This window comes from Chrysemys picta, chromosome 1 (assembly GCF_011386835.1).
Source record: "Chrysemys picta bellii isolate R12L10 chromosome 1, ASM1138683v2, whole genome shotgun sequence".
Classification (NCBI taxonomy): Eukaryota; Metazoa; Chordata; order Testudines; family Emydidae; genus Chrysemys; species Chrysemys picta.
In genome coordinates this window covers 201,278,218-201,297,530 of record NC_088791.1, presented here as the reverse complement: position 1 = coordinate 201,297,530, position 19,313 = coordinate 201,278,218, and the positions used below count along the sequence as shown (strand labels likewise).

The following is a 19,313-nucleotide window of genomic DNA, read 5'->3' as shown; positions in this document are numbered from 1 at the left end:
TATTGGGTTCCAGAGGCACACCCACTCCTGCCCTCCCCAGCCTGGCAGTTGCCCCCACAGGCTTTCCTGAGTCACAGCTGCCAAGCCTCCATCTGCCCTAGAAGCCCACCACAACTACCTCACAGCAGCAGGGCTGAGAGAAACCACCCTGATGTGTCCATAGCAATTATTTAGCATAAAACTTACAATATGTTTTTTAAAAAGCCACAAGATGCGTGCAGTACGGATGAATTAACTCGTGATCTTATATTTGAAACCTGTGTCATACATTCCCTCTACCTGCTTCCTTTCCTCCATTTTATCTTTCCTCATTCACCATGTCTCTAGTTTGTAAGCCCTTTTTAATTGTCAATTAGTGCACTGTTTAGGTTCACAGTGAATAAAAATAGGATCAAAAGAAAATACCAACAATTTCAAAATGCAAAATTTTATTTTTCAAGCATTTTAATTGTGCTTGTGTATTAAACAAGCTCATTGTTCCTTGTATGTTTGCATAAACTTAAAGAAATGCTATAATAAATGTTGCATTTTACTAGTAGAAACAAATAGGAAGCCTTTTCATATCTTAATACATCATAGTAAAAAATCTGCATCTGCTCTGTAATTTTAAAAAATATATTTATACCAATGAGACACTAAGAATTGCCTTAGTACTTTCAATGCACTGTAACTTCACATTATTGGCCAGGATTCTCTCTTCACTTGCTTAGATTGCGATGCTCTTTGGGACAGAAATCTTGGGCTCATTGAAGCCAATAGCAAAACTCCTATTTACTTCAATGTGGCCTAAATCCTTACTCTGTTTGATAAGTGCCATGGACACCTGTGGTATTATATACAAATGTTAAATAATAGATATTTATGGGTATTAACTTTTAATTTTCTATTTAAAAAGTTAACAATAAGTTATTTATCGTTTAACCTCAGGAAAAAAACTGCAAGCTGTAGGATATATACCCCCAGCTAATGCATTAGCTAAAGCTGCTGGTGTTGTGGGATTTGCCTCATTTTCCTCCTTACTACATTTAATAAATTCAGAAATGTTCATTACAAATACCCATGGAAACAAAAATCAAATTATTCCTCATCCATAAAAACAGGTGAAGGGCCATCAGTGATAAGCGGCACTGCTTTAGATTAAACAGTGGACTTTCCAGAAGCAAAACTGGCTTATAAGCAGCAATGCTGCTGTGTTAGATGTTTCATGACTTTTCAACCTTCATGAGAAACGGGAGGATGGAGGGCAAGATACTAAATATCCTTCAACCTCTCCTATTACCTGCAAGGTAGATTTTGAAGCCTCCCAATAAACTGGAAATTAATTCCAATTAAATCCACTACAGGAAACATCTTCCAGACCACAAACCCCAAATAAACACAAGTCACTATTAAATACACATCCTTACTTAAGTGGTACCAACTGCACAAGCCTTTGTTTAAAAATTTAAATACTTTTCTCTTATCTGTAATGTAAGGACTCACTGTATACACTGAGATCTTTCAATGCAATGAATCTTTATCTTATCACTAAAATTACTCACAGTCCTTTATCATATAAAGCAATTTTTAGAATGAAATGATCTTCCAATAGATATTAAGCATCCTCCTTGTCTTCTAAGCTTGTATATTATTTTAATAAAAAGAACAGGAGTACTTATGGCACCTTAGAGACTAACAAATTTATTAGAGCATAAGCTTTCCAAGAAGTGGGCTGTAGCCCAGGAAAGCTTATGCTCTAATAAATTTGTTAGTCTCTAAGGTGCCACAAGTACTCCTGTTCTTTTTGCGGATACAGACTAACACGGCTGCTACTCTGAAACCTGTGATTATTTTAATAATAATTTTAAATGAAAGGGGTTTGGTGGATTTTATTTTTTTTGAAGCTGACTCCATTCAACCCCCCCTCCCCTTATAAGAGAGGTTGTCAACTTTCAAAAGCTTTCCCTAATACCAAACAAGATATATTTATTTTTGAAGCCTATAATGTATCAGGTCTGTCAGTTCTTCTTCGGTGTTAGTTAGTAAATAAAGGAAAACTCCACTTCATCCCTCCTCTAAGTTGCATCTATTCAATCACAGCCTTTGAGACTATGAGAATTCTAGCTCTAAATGCCAATTGTCCCGATGCACTTTTTGTGCTGGACAGCTTTGTGGGAATTCTAAAACAATGAATTTTATACGTCTTTTGACTGATGCTTGTGACTCAACTGTCAGAAGTGATGAATGGCAGCAATTTGTAGAAGTCATCCATCTGGCTACCACAGGGAACTCCTCTGAATGCTTTTGGTCCATAGACAAACTGGGCTTGAAAACAATGGTGCCTTAGGTTTCTTAAGGCAGACTTGCAGGTAAAGAGTGACTTTAAAAGGTTTCTCCCCAAAGCAGTGTCCTGTGAGCTTGGTGAAGTGTGGAGGGCTAGATTTGGGCATTAAGGATTTAAAGGTGGTCAAACTTTCCCTCACCTTCCTGTTTGTAGAGAATCCTGTCATTCAATGGTAAATCCCTGAAGCATACATTGAAATTCTGCTAAAAGCTAGAAGCTTGCATGCATGAAAGCATCTATTCCTGACAAGAAATAAGACCTCCTTCTGCTTTTTACATGATGTTAAGAGGTCTCTATATCCTCAAAATAATTTTCTTAATGACTTCTAGTAGGAGAAAAGAAGGGACCAAAGACCATATTCTAAAACTCATAAAGTAGACTGTTGGCCAGTTGGCTTAGCCCTGCTTCAGAGCAGGGGGCTGGATTTGATGACTTCTCAAGGTCCCTTCCAGCCCAACATTTCTATGATTCTGTGGAGGCCTAGCAATCTGTGATGAGTGTTCAGATCACCATCTGGTAAACCTGTTTTTATTGTGAACTCTGCCCTCTAGAGTCTTGACACAAGGGCACTGAACATTTGTGCTTTTCTGTTCTTGTCCTGATCAGTGTGGCTGATCAAGGATCTTACCTCAAAGAATATATGTACAACCAAATTACACACTCCAAGAAAAAATACTGAAACTATTATGTAAATTCTGCTTTTGCCAATAATTTCTCTCCCTTTTCTAAAAAACTTAAAATATATATTTCAGGTAAGAACAACAACAGTAATATAGGGGTAACAAAGAAGGACTGTTGTATCTACAGTAATACCATCTATTTGATTCATTAACTTTTCCACATTATTCATCATGGCATCTTTCTGAGATCATATATAGTGTACTTTCTTGAGATACTATGTTTTTTCACCAAACCAATACACGGAGAAAGTGAATGTAAAAATGGGAATTCTCTACCCATTTATCCCAGACAATAAACATTAGTGGTTAATTCCTGTAAGCTTATTCAATCACAGCGTACATGCTTAGCCTAGGTGATTCAGAGGTGAAAGTAAGCCAGTACGCCCCGGTACAGCGTACTGGCAAGAGCCAGTGCGCCATACCGGGGCGGCCTGGCTTCCCCAGTGGCTGGAGCCCCAGGCCCTTTAAATTGCTGCCAGAGCCCTGCTGCTGGAGCCCTGGGGTAGCAGCAGCAGGGCTCCGGGGGTTATTTAAAGGGCCGGGGCTCCTGCTGCCTCTACAGCCCTGGCCCTTTAAATAGCTGTCAGAGCCCCGCCACCACTACCCCAGGGCTCCAGGGGCTATTTAAAGGGCCGGGGCGGTAGAAGCAGGGGAGTCCTGGGCCCTTTAAATAGCCGCCGGAGCCCTGCTGCCGGAGCCCTGGGGTAGCAGCAGCAGCTGGGGGCTCCAGCAGCGGTTTAAAGGGCCCGGGGCAGTAGCGGCAGCTGAGCCCTGGGCCCTTTAAACTGCTGCCGGAGCCCCCAGCTGCCGCTGCTACCCCGGCGGGGGAGGGGGAAGGCACTTACCGGTACAGGGTGGGCCGGGGCTGGCTCTGACCCCCCATCTCCGCCCCTTCCGCCCGAGGCCAGAGCTGGCCCCAACCCAGCCCCGTACCAGTAAGTCCCTATTTTTACTTTCACCCCCGACGTGATTTTTTCTGCCAACCAAAAATGACAAAAATGCTGCAATTCTCTTCCTTGTTAATTGCAAATGCTTACCAGTATGAAGACTCAAAGAAGTGCACGGAAAGAATCAGCACCATAGCACATACCCAATTGTGTGAACTGCTGAAATTCTTAGGAAATATTTCTACAATTTATGTTAAATACCCACCTACCATTAAACATACATTACATTATAGTGCAAGTGACTTGTACTCACACACAACATTTTATCTGGTCTTGACTTACATGGTCAGCAAAGCTCGCAGAAGATCATCAGCCAATGGCAATCTGAAGGACTTGCAAATAGTCCTGCATTTCTCATGGGGCAGCAACCCACATCTGCACAAATATAAAATGAAGTGAAAAAATGTCCTTCATGTTGTCTATCTTCACAGGTTTAACAACATGGAAGCAAAATGTATATTTCAAATATAAAACTTGTTGAAAATCTAAAGGTAAAAAGGAAAATCGTATTTCACAAAACTCCACTTTTGCATAATAGGAAAAACATCGACACTTTACACACAAATACTTCAGGGGAAGAGGGCTAAGTCACATGTATGGACTTTCACAGGTGGAAGGTATACGTTTACAGATTTCTAATTCTAAATCTACGATCCCACAAAACCAGAAGGACAAACAATTTATGTAAGTGATTATTTTGAATTCAATAAAAATCCCAGATTTTTTATTTTTTGTTAAATGTCTATTTTTCCTCCTATATTAAAAAAAATGTTTTTCTATGGTGGCAGGGCCAGGAACATAACTATTTCACAGGCTACTCAATACATTTGAAATGATGGAGACTCCATCAGCAAATCAGAAAGAAAAAAAGAGGACAGAGAAGCAGTCTAGTTCTCATCCATCCTCAAGTGGCTCCTACCAGAAACCAGATCCTTTGAATGCATTCATGATATGCTAGGCAAGAGAGAGACAGAACCTGGGTCTCCAAATAGAATTTTATCAAATCGTGAACCAGCTAAAAAAAAAAAAAAAAAAAGTCAATTATTAGCTTGAATTAAATACAGAAATCTTACTTTTCACGGTCATTGTATACAAAGGTAGCAGACAGTTGTCCGAAATTCTCAACGCTATTTTTCTTTAGCTGTTCTTGAGCCACAGCAAGAAGGAAATTGATGTCCATTTCAAACTCATTTTGCTCGCTGTAATGACGTCCAATAGTCATAATTTCATGTTCTGACAATTTTCCACCAGTGATATTCACCATCAAATTTCTGTTAGCAAGAAACAAATAAATTAAATAGAAAAATAAAGCAAAACAGTCAATTAAAAGCTGAGTATTCAATGTAATTAAGAGTTCTGTGAAATTAGGTGATGTACTATAGTACTCAAATTGTGATGCTGATATTAAGTCCATACAGTTTAACATGAACTCAACACTACTCAAGAAACTGTTTTAGAAATTGCATAAATTTTTTCTTCCTACCGTTTCTGCAGAATACCTAGCACAATGCTGGTACTATACAAATCTTTGTAATCTCTGAAATACCTTTCCACAGCCTTGTCTTATTGGAGTCATACTGAAGATAGGATTTATTGCATCACTGTCTATGTCCAACTACTATACATGATCTTATTTTATCTTATCAATTATAAACTACCTTCTACCCTACTTGATCAGATATTTGTAGAACTATGAGCTAGCAACGCAACCGGACTTATGTCACATACGCAGAAAATACATAAAATAGGGAAACAGGCCAGGATACTGCCAAAAGGACAGAGTGATAGAGCTAGCCATGCAAATGGGGCAGAGGGGTGAAGTTCCACTCCCCAGCACAGAGGAAGTGCTGTGAAAGCTGGCCCCAACCCAGGAGCGCTGACTGGCAGAGGGATGAAAAAACAAGGAGCTGGGCAGAGAGATGTCAGGAGCATGGTTCATGGCTAAACCTTGCACTGTTCTCTGATAATGTAGCCCTTAATAGGCAACAATTAATTCATAGCACAAATACATACTGCCCTGTAGCGGGGTGATTACCCCGCTCCTGCCCTGAAGGGCTTACAATAGCCCTGGGAGAAGGTTGTGGCTGGGAGCTGCTAAACTGGGCTGACTGGGAAGTGGCTGCAGCTGGGCCACACCCCAATCAGGCCACAGCTGGCCTGTATAAAGAGGCTGTGAGCCAGGAGCCCAAAAAGTCTCCCTCTGCTTGTTGAGGGAGAAGGGCCCGGCTGCTTAGAAGCTAGGAAAGGTACCTAGAGTGGAGCAGGGCTGGGGAAAGGCGAGAGGAGCTGGGGAGCTCCAGCCTAGAGAACCCCCCAGGCTGCAGGCCTTGATAAAGGCCAGGACAGGTACGGGGGCTACAGAGGGGTAGCCAGGGGTGGGCAAAGGCAGCAGGTCCAAACTCCCCCCTTTGCCAGTGATGAATGGTGTGTACACTGCAGTCTGCCCCAGTGAGCGAGGGCTAGATGGTGACTAGCAGTAGCCATATTCTGAGGCGAAGTGGGGATAGTGGGTGAGGGTTGCCTTGGGAGGAGGAGACCCAGAATTGTGGGGGTACTGCCAGGGGGCAGCACCCCAGCTAACAGGGCACCGGAGTCCACGGAGGGACACGGGGGCCAAGCGGTAGTGGATCACTGGCCTGCAGAGGGTGCTCTGGGCTGGAAATCGAGCTAATTCCCTGAGAGACCAGCAGGAGGCACAGCGGGGTGAGTCCTCTCGGCTATATGCGCCCCCACACACACACACAACTCTACCACAAATGTAATGATTTTTGTATCTGTTTCTTTTAAATGATTCGCTTTTTGGGGAGCCAGCCCAAATAAAAGTGTCAATCCAGGGCCTATAAAGTCTAAATTCTCAGAGCTATTCACTAAAGGATACTGAACACAACGTACTATCTGCTTTGATTCAGCTGATTCGCTGTGAGCTGGACTTGTACTAAGTAACACAGAAAGACCCTTTATGTACAATGACTGGAGATGACTATCAGGAGAGGACAAGGTGTACAGGGCTCCAGATAAATCTTATTTCCAGACACAGGCAAACTGAGCATTTGCATTTTAAATGAGTGCATGAAATACAACACTATACCAAAGCTTGGTCCTGCCCTTGTTATTATGTGTTTTACGGTAACGCTCAGAGGCCCCAATCAAAATTAAAGCCCTTTGTGCTGGGCACTATATTACCACCATAGAAGACTATCCACACCCCAAACGGCTTACAACTAAGACCCGGATCCTTTAAAAGCATATGCATAACCTTACACATATGAGTAGTCACACTGACTTCAGTGGGTCTTTTCACATGCACAACTTTACAACCACGGTTAAGTCTTTGCAGGATTAGGATCTAAATAAGTCCGTCCATATGTTTTCTCAACTCAGACAATGACAATAAAAGCACCAAAGATTTCCTCCGATTTCTCTTTTGGGATTTAAGGGACTTCCTAGGGTTACTATGATCTGAAGCGTGCTGAAGACCCAAAATTCCAACTCAGAATTTTATTGACTTCTCCTGCCAGGAAACAATGTCAAGTAACACAAATCTTCCCTATGCAGTATAGTTGTAGTTGTGTGGGTCCCAGGAAATTAGAGAGACAAGGTAGGTGAAGTAGCATCTTTTATTAGATCAAATTCTATTGGTGACAGGGACAAGCTTTCAAGCCACACAGAGCTCTGTGTGGCTCAAAAGCTTGTCTCTCCCACCAAACAGAAGTTGGTCCAATAAAAGATGTTACCTCACCCACCTTGTCTCATAATTTTTCCCTGTAACTTAGTTTTCTTTTCTTTTAATTTTTTTATTCTATAAGAATGAAGCAGATTGCAATCGGAGATTAGGAGGGGCAGAGAAGAAATTATAATTAACTGCTCAAGAAAACTTTCACAAGATAAATGAAAGAGCAGCATCTTCATTAAACCCATGTGATTCTGCTATCTCTCTCACTGTGAATGGCCCTGCATATCACCTTCTGAAAACCAGAGGTCAGGACAGGACTAAGACTGGGTGTTTAAGTTTCCAGACTGGTCTTTGCTCTAAGAATATAAGAATGGCCATACTGGGTCAGGTCAAAGGTCCATCCAGCCCAATATCCTGTCTGCTGACAGTGGCTAATGCCAGGTGTCCCAGAGGAAGTGATGCTAACAGGTAATGATCAAGTGATCTCTCTCCTGCCATCCATCTCCACCCTCTGACAAAAAGAGGCTAGGGACACCATTCTTTACCCATCCTGGCTAATAGCCATTAATGGACTTAACTTCCATGAATTTATCTAGTTCTCTTTTAAACACTGTTATAGTCCTAACCTTCACAACCTCCTCAGGCAAGGAGTTCCACAGGTTGACTGTGCTCTGTGTGAAGAAGAAGAACTTTCTTTTATTTGTTTTAAACCTGCTGCCCATTAACTTTATTTGGTGGCCCCTAGTTCTTATATTATGGGAACAAGTAAATAACTTTTCCTTATTCACTTTTTCCACAGCACTCATGATTTTATATACCTCTATCATATCCCCCTTAGTCTCCTTTTTTCCAAGCTGAAAAGTCCTAGCCTTTTTAATCACTCCTCATATGGCACCCATTCCAAACCCCTAATAATTTTAGTTGCCCTTCTCTGAACCTCTTCTAATTCCAGTATATCTTTTTTGAGATGAGGAGACCACATCCATATGCAGTATTCAAGATGTGGGCGTACCATGGATTTATATAAGGGCAATAAGATATTCTTCGTCTTATTCTCTATCCCTTTTTTAATGATTCCGAACATCCTGTTTGCTTTTTTGACTGCCACTGCGCACTGCATGGATGTCTTCAGAGAACTATCCACGATGACTCCAAGATCTCTTTCCTGATTAGTTGTAGCTAAATTAGCCCCCATCATATTGTATGTATAGTTGGGGTTATTTTTTCCAATGCGCATTTACTTTACATTTATCCACATTAAATTTCATTTGCCATTTTGTTGCCCAATCACTTAGTTTTGTGAGAAGTTTTTCACAGTCTGCTTTGGTCTTAACTATCTTGAACAGTTTAGTATTGTCTGCAAACTTTGCCACCTCACTGTTTACCCCTTTCTCCAGATCATTTATGAATAAGTTGAATAGAATTGGTCCGAGGACTGACCCTTGGGGAACACCACTAGTTACTCCTCTCCATTCTGAAAATTTACCATTTATTCCTAACCAGTTCTCAATCCGTGAAAGAATCTTCCCTCTTATCCCATGACAACTTAATTTACATAAGAGCCTTTGGTGAGGGACCTTGTCAAAGGCTTTCTGGAAATCTAAACACACTATGTCCACTGGATCCCCCTTATCCACATGTTTGTTGACCCCTTCAAAGAACTCTAATAGATTAGTAAGACATGATTTCCCTTTACAGAAACCATGTTGACTTTTGCCCAACAATTGATGTTCTTTTATGTGTCTGACAATTTTATTCTTTACTATTGTTTCAACTAATTTGCCCGGTACTGAATTTAGACTTACCAGTCTGTAATTGCCGGGATCACCTCAAGAGCCCTTTTTAAATATTGGCATTACATTAGCTATCTTCCAGTCATTGGGTACAGAAGCTGATTTAAAGGACAGGTTACAAACCATGGTTAATAGTTCCACAATTTCATATTTGAGTTCTTTCAGAACTCTTGGGTGAATGCCATCTGGTCCCGGTGACTTGTTACTGTTAAATTTATCAGTTAATTCCAAAACCTCCTCTAGTGACACTTCAATCTGTGACAATTCCTCAGATTTGTCACCTACAAAGGATGGCTCAGGTTTGGGAATCTCCCTAACATCCTCAGCTGTGAAGACTGAAGCAAAGAATTCATTTAGTTTCTCCGCAATGACTTTATTGTCTTTAAGTGCTCCTTTTGTATCTTGATCGTCCAGAGGCCCCACTGGTTGGTTAGCAGGCTTCCTGCTTCTGATGTACTTAAAAAACATTTTGTTATTACTGTATCTTCTGATTTTTTGGCTAGCTGTTCTTCAAACTCCTTTTTGGCTTTTCTTATTACATTTTTACACTTAATTTGGCAGAGTTTATGCTCCTTTCTATTTACCTCACTAAGATTTGACTTTCACTTTTTAAAAGATGCCTTTTTATCTCTCACTGCTTCTTTTACATGGTTGTTAAGCCACAGTGGCTCTTTTTTAGTTCTTTTACTGTGTTTTTTAATTTGGGGTATACATTGAAGTTGGGCCTCTATTATGGTGTCTTTGAAAAGTGTCCATGCAGCTTGCAGGGATTTCACTCTAGTCACTGTACCTTTTAATTTCTGTTTAACTAACCTCCTTATTTTTGCATAGTTCCCCTTTCTGAAATTAAATGCCACAGTGTTGGGCTGCTGAGGTGTTCTTCCCACCACGGGAATGTTAAATGTTATTATATTCTGATCACTATTTCCAAGCTGTCCTGTTATAGTTACCTCTTGGACCAGATCCTGCGCTCCACTCAGGACTAAATAGAGAATTGCCTCTCCCCTTGTGGGTTCCTGTACCAGCTGCTCCAAGAAGCAGTCATTTAAAGTATTGAGAAATTTTGTCTCTGCATTTCATCCTGAGGTGACATGAACCCAGTCAACATGGGGATAACTGAAATCCCCCACTACTATTGAGTTCTTTATTTTGGTAGCCTCTCATTTCCCTTAGCATTTCATAGTCACTATCACTGTCCTGGTCTCTTTAACAAAGCTTCTCAATAGCATGAACAATACCTCTGCAGATACTTTCTGCATATTCTATTTATATATTTCCTGTTTTCTATGCTGTATGATTTGGGGTTTGTAAACAGAATAAATAAATGCTATAATTATAATTCTGCTTCACTGCATCATATCTAAGGGTGTATTTTCTCAGTGTAACTTGAGGAAAATTACACAAGAGAGGATCTGTGCATTATGGAGAAAGCTATTTTGACTCATTAACTAGGCAGACAGGAGTATATTTGAACTGTAAACTTCAGAGCATAGTGAAATTCTTGTCTCATTCTAAGACAAGTCAGGAAGACTGGAGTACTGGAGCATAACCTTAAGTGTCCCTTACAGCTTCAGGCTGTCATGCAGGTGTGTGCATGCATTAAAAATATGCATTTTGTAAAGGCCTCTAAGTGTGAAATGCTGTGAAAGATTAAAAGCAATAGTAACATATGAGAAAATAAAAGACACATGTTTCCTCAACAAAATTGACTTTTTATAGAAGCAGAGAGGTTTTCTGTTTGCTTTGGCATAAAAATATTTCCCCCCCGAATGGTAGAAATATTTCCAGGCAGTTCTATAGTAATGCATATATTGCAAAATGGATCAGGAAGACATGGTTAAGATATTTCAAATCTGTGGATACTCCCCTGTCAGAATTGGTGGGATCCCACTCCACAAGGGGGTTCAGAAGGCCTGCAGTTGCAGGTGATGGGCACACCTTATGAGATACAGCTCATCCCTACAGGAGCCCTGAACCTCAGCACACATGAGATATGAAGAGGTAGGCCTGTGGTGATCCATGTGAGAGATGAGGCTAGAAGATCTACTGCTTTGTGAGTCCTCCTCTCCTCTCACATTCGTGGAGGAGGCTATTGAAGCCTCGCTGTTTAAAGAGTAGACCACGGATTGGCTCCACAGCCTTAGGGAGAGAATTCATCTCATTCCACACCCCTCTCACACTGCCCTGCACACGGCTTAGCACGCAGGCTGTTCACAGCTGCGCAGAATTCGGGCTTCAAAGAATACATAGCAAGCTTACATGTAACAAAAGCTACACCTCCCAAAATAAAAACTTTTCCCACTATACATAAGTGCAGTCAGTCCTTCTCAAGTCTGCCACTCCAATTTGGTAATACAAGTGCGAGAGACTTTGACACCTTATTAATGCATGGCAGAAAACAACAAAATACTTCAGATAATTAGTTCATAATTTGGACCAAAGCAAATATTTAATGATCAAGTGATTTGGTTTTTAAACAGATTACTAGGCATGTGAAATAAACTCCTTACTCAAACAGTAAGGTTTCTCAACATATCATCATCAACTTGGTGTTTTGCCCTTTCTTACTGTAGTAGTAAGACTAACCATCTCAATGCATTTAAGGGTCTAATATCTTGACTTTGATCATGGACTAACACCTATTTGATCTCAATAAAACTTCTAACACTGATCCTTGAGTACCTTGAGCAAAACGAAGGTGCCCGTGGCACTGACTTCTCCTGGTATGAATCTTACCTCTCTAGCTACTCATTTTTCATTACTGAAGATGGGGTTTCTTTCTTTCGTTGATACTTCTACTATAAAGTGTTACAAAGACCTGTCTTTGGCCCTTTTCTTCTCACCTATATCTCTTCTAATATATTTCATCAGTAGTTTCTATCTGAGCTAACATTTCTATATGGATGACATCCCATGGTACATTTCTTTATTTCCCATTTACCTACTCAACTTATCTCTGAAGCTCCTGATTATATCATCATATACTACTACTCAAAGTTTCAAAAACTGAAGTCCGGAGTAAAATAATCTTCTTTGTCCCACAGCTTTGACTTTACTACCACTCTCCTTAGCTCAGACCCCTCCTTTACCCCAAAGCCAGAAATCTTGAAGCTGGCCTTGATCCTGAATTTAATTTCCCCTTCCATATATAACTTGCCTATAAATTTGTTCATTACCACCTATGGATCATTGCCAGAATCCAGACTTCCATTAACCCAGCCTCTGCTCAAATACTTATTCATGCTTTAATCATTGCCTGAGTGAACTACTACATTCCCCTCTTTTAAGATCTTCCTAGTTTGTTTCCTATACTTCAAGGGGCCTGGATTCAGTAACCAGGCTATCATCTTGCTCAAAGAATCAGGACTCAATTAACCCCATTCTCTGTTATTGTTTCCTATCCATCTCTGAATTCAACTCAAAATTGTCTTCGTGCTTTTCAGAACTTCCAGCTGACTTGGCTGACCTTACCTGTCTGCCCATACGTTCACCTGCTCCCCTGCCTGTGCAGTTCTGATCTTATTCTCCTGTGGCCGCACGGCTAACTCCACAGAGAACAGCCATATTAATTTGTGCTGTCCAAGCTATTCAAAACATTATCTCGTTCTAAGCCAGAATCACTTCCTTTTCTTTAAATTCACCTGAAAACCTTCCTTTGTATTGCATTTCACACAAAGTCCTAAAACTAGTGGAAATCAAATACAAGTCATCTATCACTTAACACACAACTGTGCAAAGAGCTTCAAGAAACAGCAATGCTCTGTACATTTCCTGAAAATCACCCTAAGGAAACGTTAAAACTGCGAATCCCTCGTTCTTACCGGAAAGGGTTATATTCAATCACCTTGGTGTGGTCAGGGTCAGTGGCTGCAAAAATCTGCTTGATCTCTCTGGAACTAGGTTCTCCTATAGCCTTCAGTTTGTTCAGGATGAGGCTGATATTGGCCATTGGGAACTTAATGGAGGGGGGAGAACAGAAAATACATATTACACTCAGAAAGGCATTACTTAGTTAATGTATGCACAGTGTTATGGAGATGTAAGGCACTGTATAATTACTAAGTATTATCATCCTCATTGTCTCATCTCAAATGTGCAGTACATATCACAGCATTTTCTATGTGAGTTTGAGAAAAAGCCAACTATGAGAATTTGCTTTTTACTGAAAATGTTAAAATGTAAATGTACTTATCTGTTATACCTTCAGAAAGCTTAAATTTTAATTACTGAAAATGATGCCCAGTCTTGTTTCAATGCAACATCAAAGCAGGTAGAGGTACATTTTTAAAGCGTAAGTTTAAAAATTATTTTTGCCCTCACTGTCCACAGCTGCATCCCACTTAATCCTCATTTAATACATATGATCAATTTAAAATAAATCTTTTCATCCTTCGCTTTGGTGAACAGCTCACTACAGTTCCAATGCATATGCTCAGTCATATAAACTTGTCATTCACACTGGGTTCAGCACAGATTGTATTATTAGGAACCAATTTTTCCCAGAACGTAAGATGAACATTTATTTCAACAAGTGGCATTCTTCCCGATTGGGCCATTCCAATTAGACTTGAGCACTTAAGCTTCAAATTCAGTATTCAGCTTTGCTATGTTAAAACCCTGTACATAATTTGCTTGATACTCTTAAAAGTGTGTAGTCAACAAGAATAAAACTTTGATTTTTATTTTTTGGAATAAAGAGTCATTTAACAGATGATGAATCAACTTCTAGAAAGTCAGACATGCTCTGCTGCAGAACATACAGTATAATGAAACAAACTGAAAACACTTTTCTCCCATTCGATACACAATGTTGTTTTGAGTAGCAAATATTGAAATTAGATAAGGCTGGCAATTAAGGATCTAACCATAAGAGAGGTTGGGCCTGACTTTTAGTTACACTTAGCATAACCGCGAGTCAGGCCCAGCATCTCTTAAGCATCTTTACATAACTCAGGTTGTGTTAAGAGCCCTAAAGGTGGGTGTACCTTAAGACCCTAATAACATTGCCTGAGCAGCGCAAAGGGGCCTTAGTGTAATTAATAATCACCAGTTTGAATTAACCTACCTGCTAGACAGGACATGCACACTTTGTCACTTAGGACTTGTCTACATGAACACTTACTTTGCAGCAAGCTGGAGTGTGAATCTACCCTGCACTAGTGCATGGCAGGCTAACTATCCATGTGTACCTTGCTGACACTCATTAACAGTTCCTTAATGTGCTTTGATCTAGTCTCTTCAACTTGGCTAAAATCTGTAGAGCGGTGTGGGAACTGGAATTTCTAATTTATGGGAAATTCCTCAGTTTCTAACTTTGTTTTCATTCCAAATCAGAACAAAACCAAACAATTTCAAAATTTCCCACAAAATGATATTTTTGAAAATAATTCATTTTGGATCAATCAAAATGTTTCCTTTGATTATGACTTTTTACATTTTTTTAGAATATAAAAATGAAATAAATTTCAAAATTAAAATACTCTGTTCCAAAAATATAGAAATGGAACTTTATCAAAATGCCTTTTTTTTTTTTAAATCTAAACAACATTGCATCAAAAATCAACACATTTCTGCAGAAAGTTTCTGTTTTGGCATAATGGCATTTTGTAATGGAGAAATGGTCAGTTGGAACTTTTTTGACCAGCTCTAAAAACAGACACTGATGAGGAAAGTGATCAAGGCAAAGGAAGGAAACAGAAAACTAAAGGTTAAAGAAATATTGAATTTAAAAATAAAAGGATTAAGAATAATCTTAAAACTCTCTTCCTCTAGAATGTATTTATTTTTCATCTGTTTATCTCCAACTTTTATTGAAGTTCCTTACATTTGCTCAGGTAAGTGAAGTACATGACTCCCTGGACCATTGTGACGAATTAGTATACTTAATCCTAATATTCAGTATTCAGATACTATGCATAAATCACCTAGGCATCAATACAACAGTAAAGCTTATTCTCACCATCTGTTTTAAAATCTTATCTGCAAGAATAATAGTTTTCAAAACTCATTTTTAAAGGACTGTTTTCTCAATGTTTTTTGTTCACATTCTGCCAATATAAATGCTGATATATGCATTCACTTAGTCTGAAAAACTAGGATCTCATTTATTTGCTTAGGGATTAATCAAATGCAAACAGCAGCTCCAAAGAACATTTGTAGTTTAATGGTGCACTGTATATTTTGGAGCATGGTTTGGTTATGATACTAGGAGTACAAACAAATTGCAGGGAATAAGAGGTGTATATAGCTTTATCTTTTTATTAATACATAACAGTTAAAACACTTTATATCAACAAGCACTCTACAAACAAATAATCCTTACTTCACCGAGTGAAGTAGACAATGTTAGTATCCTTATTTTACAAAGAAACAGAGGCTGAAAACCTGTTTGTCTCACTCAGATGAGTAGTGCATGGGGCCCAAAGGCATTAAGGGCTAGACTGTCTACACTCTACCATGACTGGGTAGTGGAATAAGGATTTCCACCCTCCCACATGAAACAGTGTTAGGCCTACCCACCCCTGGGATCTGGGACTTCAGCTAGGGTGACCAGACGTCCCGATTTTATCGGGACCGTCCCGATATTTCCTTGTTTGTCCCGCGTCCCGACCGACGTGCGGTCGGGACAACCGGACAAACAAGGAAATGCCCCGAGCCTCGAGCCCGGAAGTGCTCGCGCCCCCCCCCCTGCCCCGACTCCGCCCCCTCCTCCCCCGATTGGCTCCCTCCCCGAATCCCCGCCTCTTCCCCGGGCTCACCATTCCCCCTCCCTCCGCAAGCGCTGGAGGGAGGCCCGGGAGACTCAGAGGCAGCGCGGGGCCGGGGTGAGTAACAGTCCGGCCTGGCCCAGTGCAGGCAGGACTCAGTTGGGTGGTTGGGAGAGGAGGGGGGCGACCCGCGGGGCCAGGCGACGGGGGAGGAAGCGGCCATGGCGCTCGGCGGCTCTGGCGCCCCCGAACCCCCCGAGCCGGGGCCTGCAGCAGCGCGTACGCTGGGCCCAGCCCCTGGCTAGGCACGTCTGGGCTGCCCAGCTGGTGCTATCGCGCGGTGGCCCCGGGGCGGAGGCATCGGCCGCCCAGCCCCGTTCGTTCCCCTGCGGGACGGGGGGGCTGGGGCCTGCTGCCCCCACTCCGGGGCCGCCGCGCGATAGCACCAGCTGGGCAGCAGCCCAGACGCTGGCCAGGGGCTGGGCGCAGCGTGCGCGCTGCTGGGTCCCCGCAGCAGGCCCCGGCTCGGGGGGTTCGGGGGCGCCAGAGCCGCAGCTGCCAAGCGCCATGGCCGCTTCCTCCCCCGCGGCAGTGGGAGCTGCAGCAGCGGCTGCTCCCGAGTCCCGCTGCCCGGGGGGGAGAACAGCCGCCGCCTGGCCCCGCGGGCCGCCCCCCTCCTCTCCTTACCACCCGACTGAGTCCTGCCTGCTCGGGACCAGGCCGGACTCTTACTCACCCCGGCCCCGCGCTTCCCCTGAGTCTCCCAGGCCTCCCTCCAGCACTTGCGGAGGAAGGTTTTTTTTTTTTTTTTTTTTGGCCCCGCCCCCCGCCATGCCCCCCCCCACGTCAACCCCCCCCCCCCCGCGCGTCCCGATATTTGTCTTTGGTGATCTGGTCACCCTAACTTCAGCACAGCAGAGTCCTTGAATGGCTGCTTCTTGCCCCCATTCCTTTTCAGTGAGCAGGTGGTCAGGGAATAGGTAAAGACCTGACTAGAGTAACACTGCCCCCGCACACTCCACCCACCCACCCACAAGATGGCAGGACACAGGGCTGGAGAGCAATCCCCTTTCTTGTTAAGGACTGATTCAGTGTATTCTTTGCCCTTCCCCAGCTGCCACTGTGGGAAAGGGCAGCTTTGGAGAAATTATGACTCAGACACACCGAGTCTGAGACATATTTCCTTCTGGTGATCCACCACAAGCAATGCAACTTATACTCTGCACAGAACTGTGCCTCAGAGCACAATCTGGCCCTAAGCAAGTTGCTCACGGTGAGTATGGCAGAGCAGGGGTTAGAACTCAGGAGTTCCTGATTTCACATATTCTTCAAATGCATTTTAAAATAATTTCAGAATAATATTTTCAACACTTCAGAGAAAAGACTTCCCAAATATGTACACCTACAGTTATAATTATTTCATCAGAATCTCCCTAAGTGTATGCTTCTGCACAACATACCCAGACCAGTAGTCCACCCATAATACTCTGCAATTCTTTATAGCAGCTTGTTTTTATCTTCTCCTCCAAGTTACTGTTTCTGCCAGTGCCTCATGTGACAACTGCTGTGGGAAGATGCAGCCAGAACAACTATGAGATACCTGTGTGGCTTTGGTTAACATCGACTCGGTTACCAGGACCATGTATAAATTAACTGGCACAATAAAAATATGTGTCATCAGTTTTTCCCCTCCCTCTGCTAATTATTGCTTTCCTTTCTGAAAACAATGCCAGTGTCAGCAGATCATAAAACTCAATGCAACTGAGAGCTTGAATCCCCAGCTGTGAAGGGAATATGTGATATTTGTGACGAAGCACATGATCAGAGATTATATACAACTCTACCCCGATATAACGCAACCTGATATCACACGAATTCAGATATAATGCAGTAAAGCAGTGCTCCGGAGGGGTGGGGCTGCGCACTCTGGCGGATCAAAGCAAGTTCAATATAACACGGTTTCACCTATAACGTGGTAAGATTTTTTTGGCTCCTGAGGACAGCGTTATATCGGGCTAGAGGTGTATATATACACACAGAGAGGGGGGTAGTGAAATTATCAAATTGTTAAGATAAATAATTAAATAATGATAGTTCAGTATACATTTTAGTATGAAGAAATATGGTAAACTTGGTTCTGAGAAAATTATATAGATAAGATACTCAATGCACAGTCCTGAAAGGCAAAATTAAATAGCAAAAGCCCAATTCACCTCATCTGCATGCTTCTCCATATAGTTGAAAGCATACTCATCAGCATCCACCAAAAGAAAGTTGTGACCATGGAAACAAACTTTGGCTCCAACAAACAGATCCTGAGCTTTGAAGTACTCAGATATCTCACTCTTAAAGAGCTCCTGCCCAGGCTTCTTAATACGACTTCTTTCCAGGAACTTCCCACCAAGTATCCCTGGAGGAACAGAATTGTAAATAATTAGCTGTACTTTGCTATTTTGTTTTTAAATATTAGTTTTCATCTTCAAGTTTCATCTCCCAGACTCTCCCCCCTCCCCCCCTCATTCCTGAAAAGGGCCATCTAGATCAGTGCCCACAGCAACAATTACACTGTGCACATTCCATGACATGTGATCCTTTTAATGCCTGCCAAACACCTTCCTTTTTTCATGAAAATGTGACAGAAGTTTGCCTCTTCTCACAGTTTCCACAACCCAGACATCAGCACTGGGATCCTTGGGAGGGATACAACACAAGCAATTGCACTTGAACAGCTAAAGCCAAATACAGCTTTGGATAAGGAGAAAGTCCTAGTCCTATATAGTGAATTTTTGGTTTACCATTATTCCAACTTCTTTTTAAGAGCTTATGAATGTGAAAAATATAGGCCTAGATAGCTCTAGCTTTCCCAGATAGCTCTTCCAATGCAACTTAGTTCTGATCGGTTTTCCTTTGTAAACTTGATGTCCTCGTGGTAATTTTATTTTCATATATAATGATTTCATTCACCTCATGGGAACTGAGCATGTGGTTGAAGGGCACTGTGTGTGATTTATACTATAGGGGGATTTTAAAATGTAAATGACATTTAAGTGCCAAGTACAAGTGCAAGTAGGGCAGAATGGGTACCATTGTTTGTAAAGCTAAAGTGACTAGCATGTAAAATACTAGAAGGAATAGGCTTTCTTTTGAATTGATTTACTATAGTTTTGCAATGCCCAGCAAATCTGCATCA

At 41.7% G+C, this 19,313-nt stretch overlaps 1 protein-coding gene across 3 annotated transcripts in view; it reads right to left on the bottom strand.

The window, feature by feature from the left end:
- Nucleotides 1-19,313, bottom strand: part of EFHC2 (EF-hand domain containing 2) — a 90,556-nt gene that overhangs the window by 6,114 nt on the left and 65,129 nt on the right. For all 3 annotated transcript variants that reach the window (XM_005301778.4, XM_065578539.1, XM_042859190.2), the window contains 4 exons: nt 18,337-18,533; nt 13,238-13,371; nt 5,024-5,221; nt 4,233-4,325 (listed from right to left, as the gene is read on the bottom strand). In XM_005301778.4, coding sequence (XP_005301835.2) covers nt 4,233-4,325; nt 5,024-5,221; nt 13,238-13,371; nt 18,337-18,533 — 622 coding nt within the window. The remainder of the gene's footprint in view (nt 1-4,232; nt 4,326-5,023; nt 5,222-13,237; nt 13,372-18,336; nt 18,534-19,313) is intronic.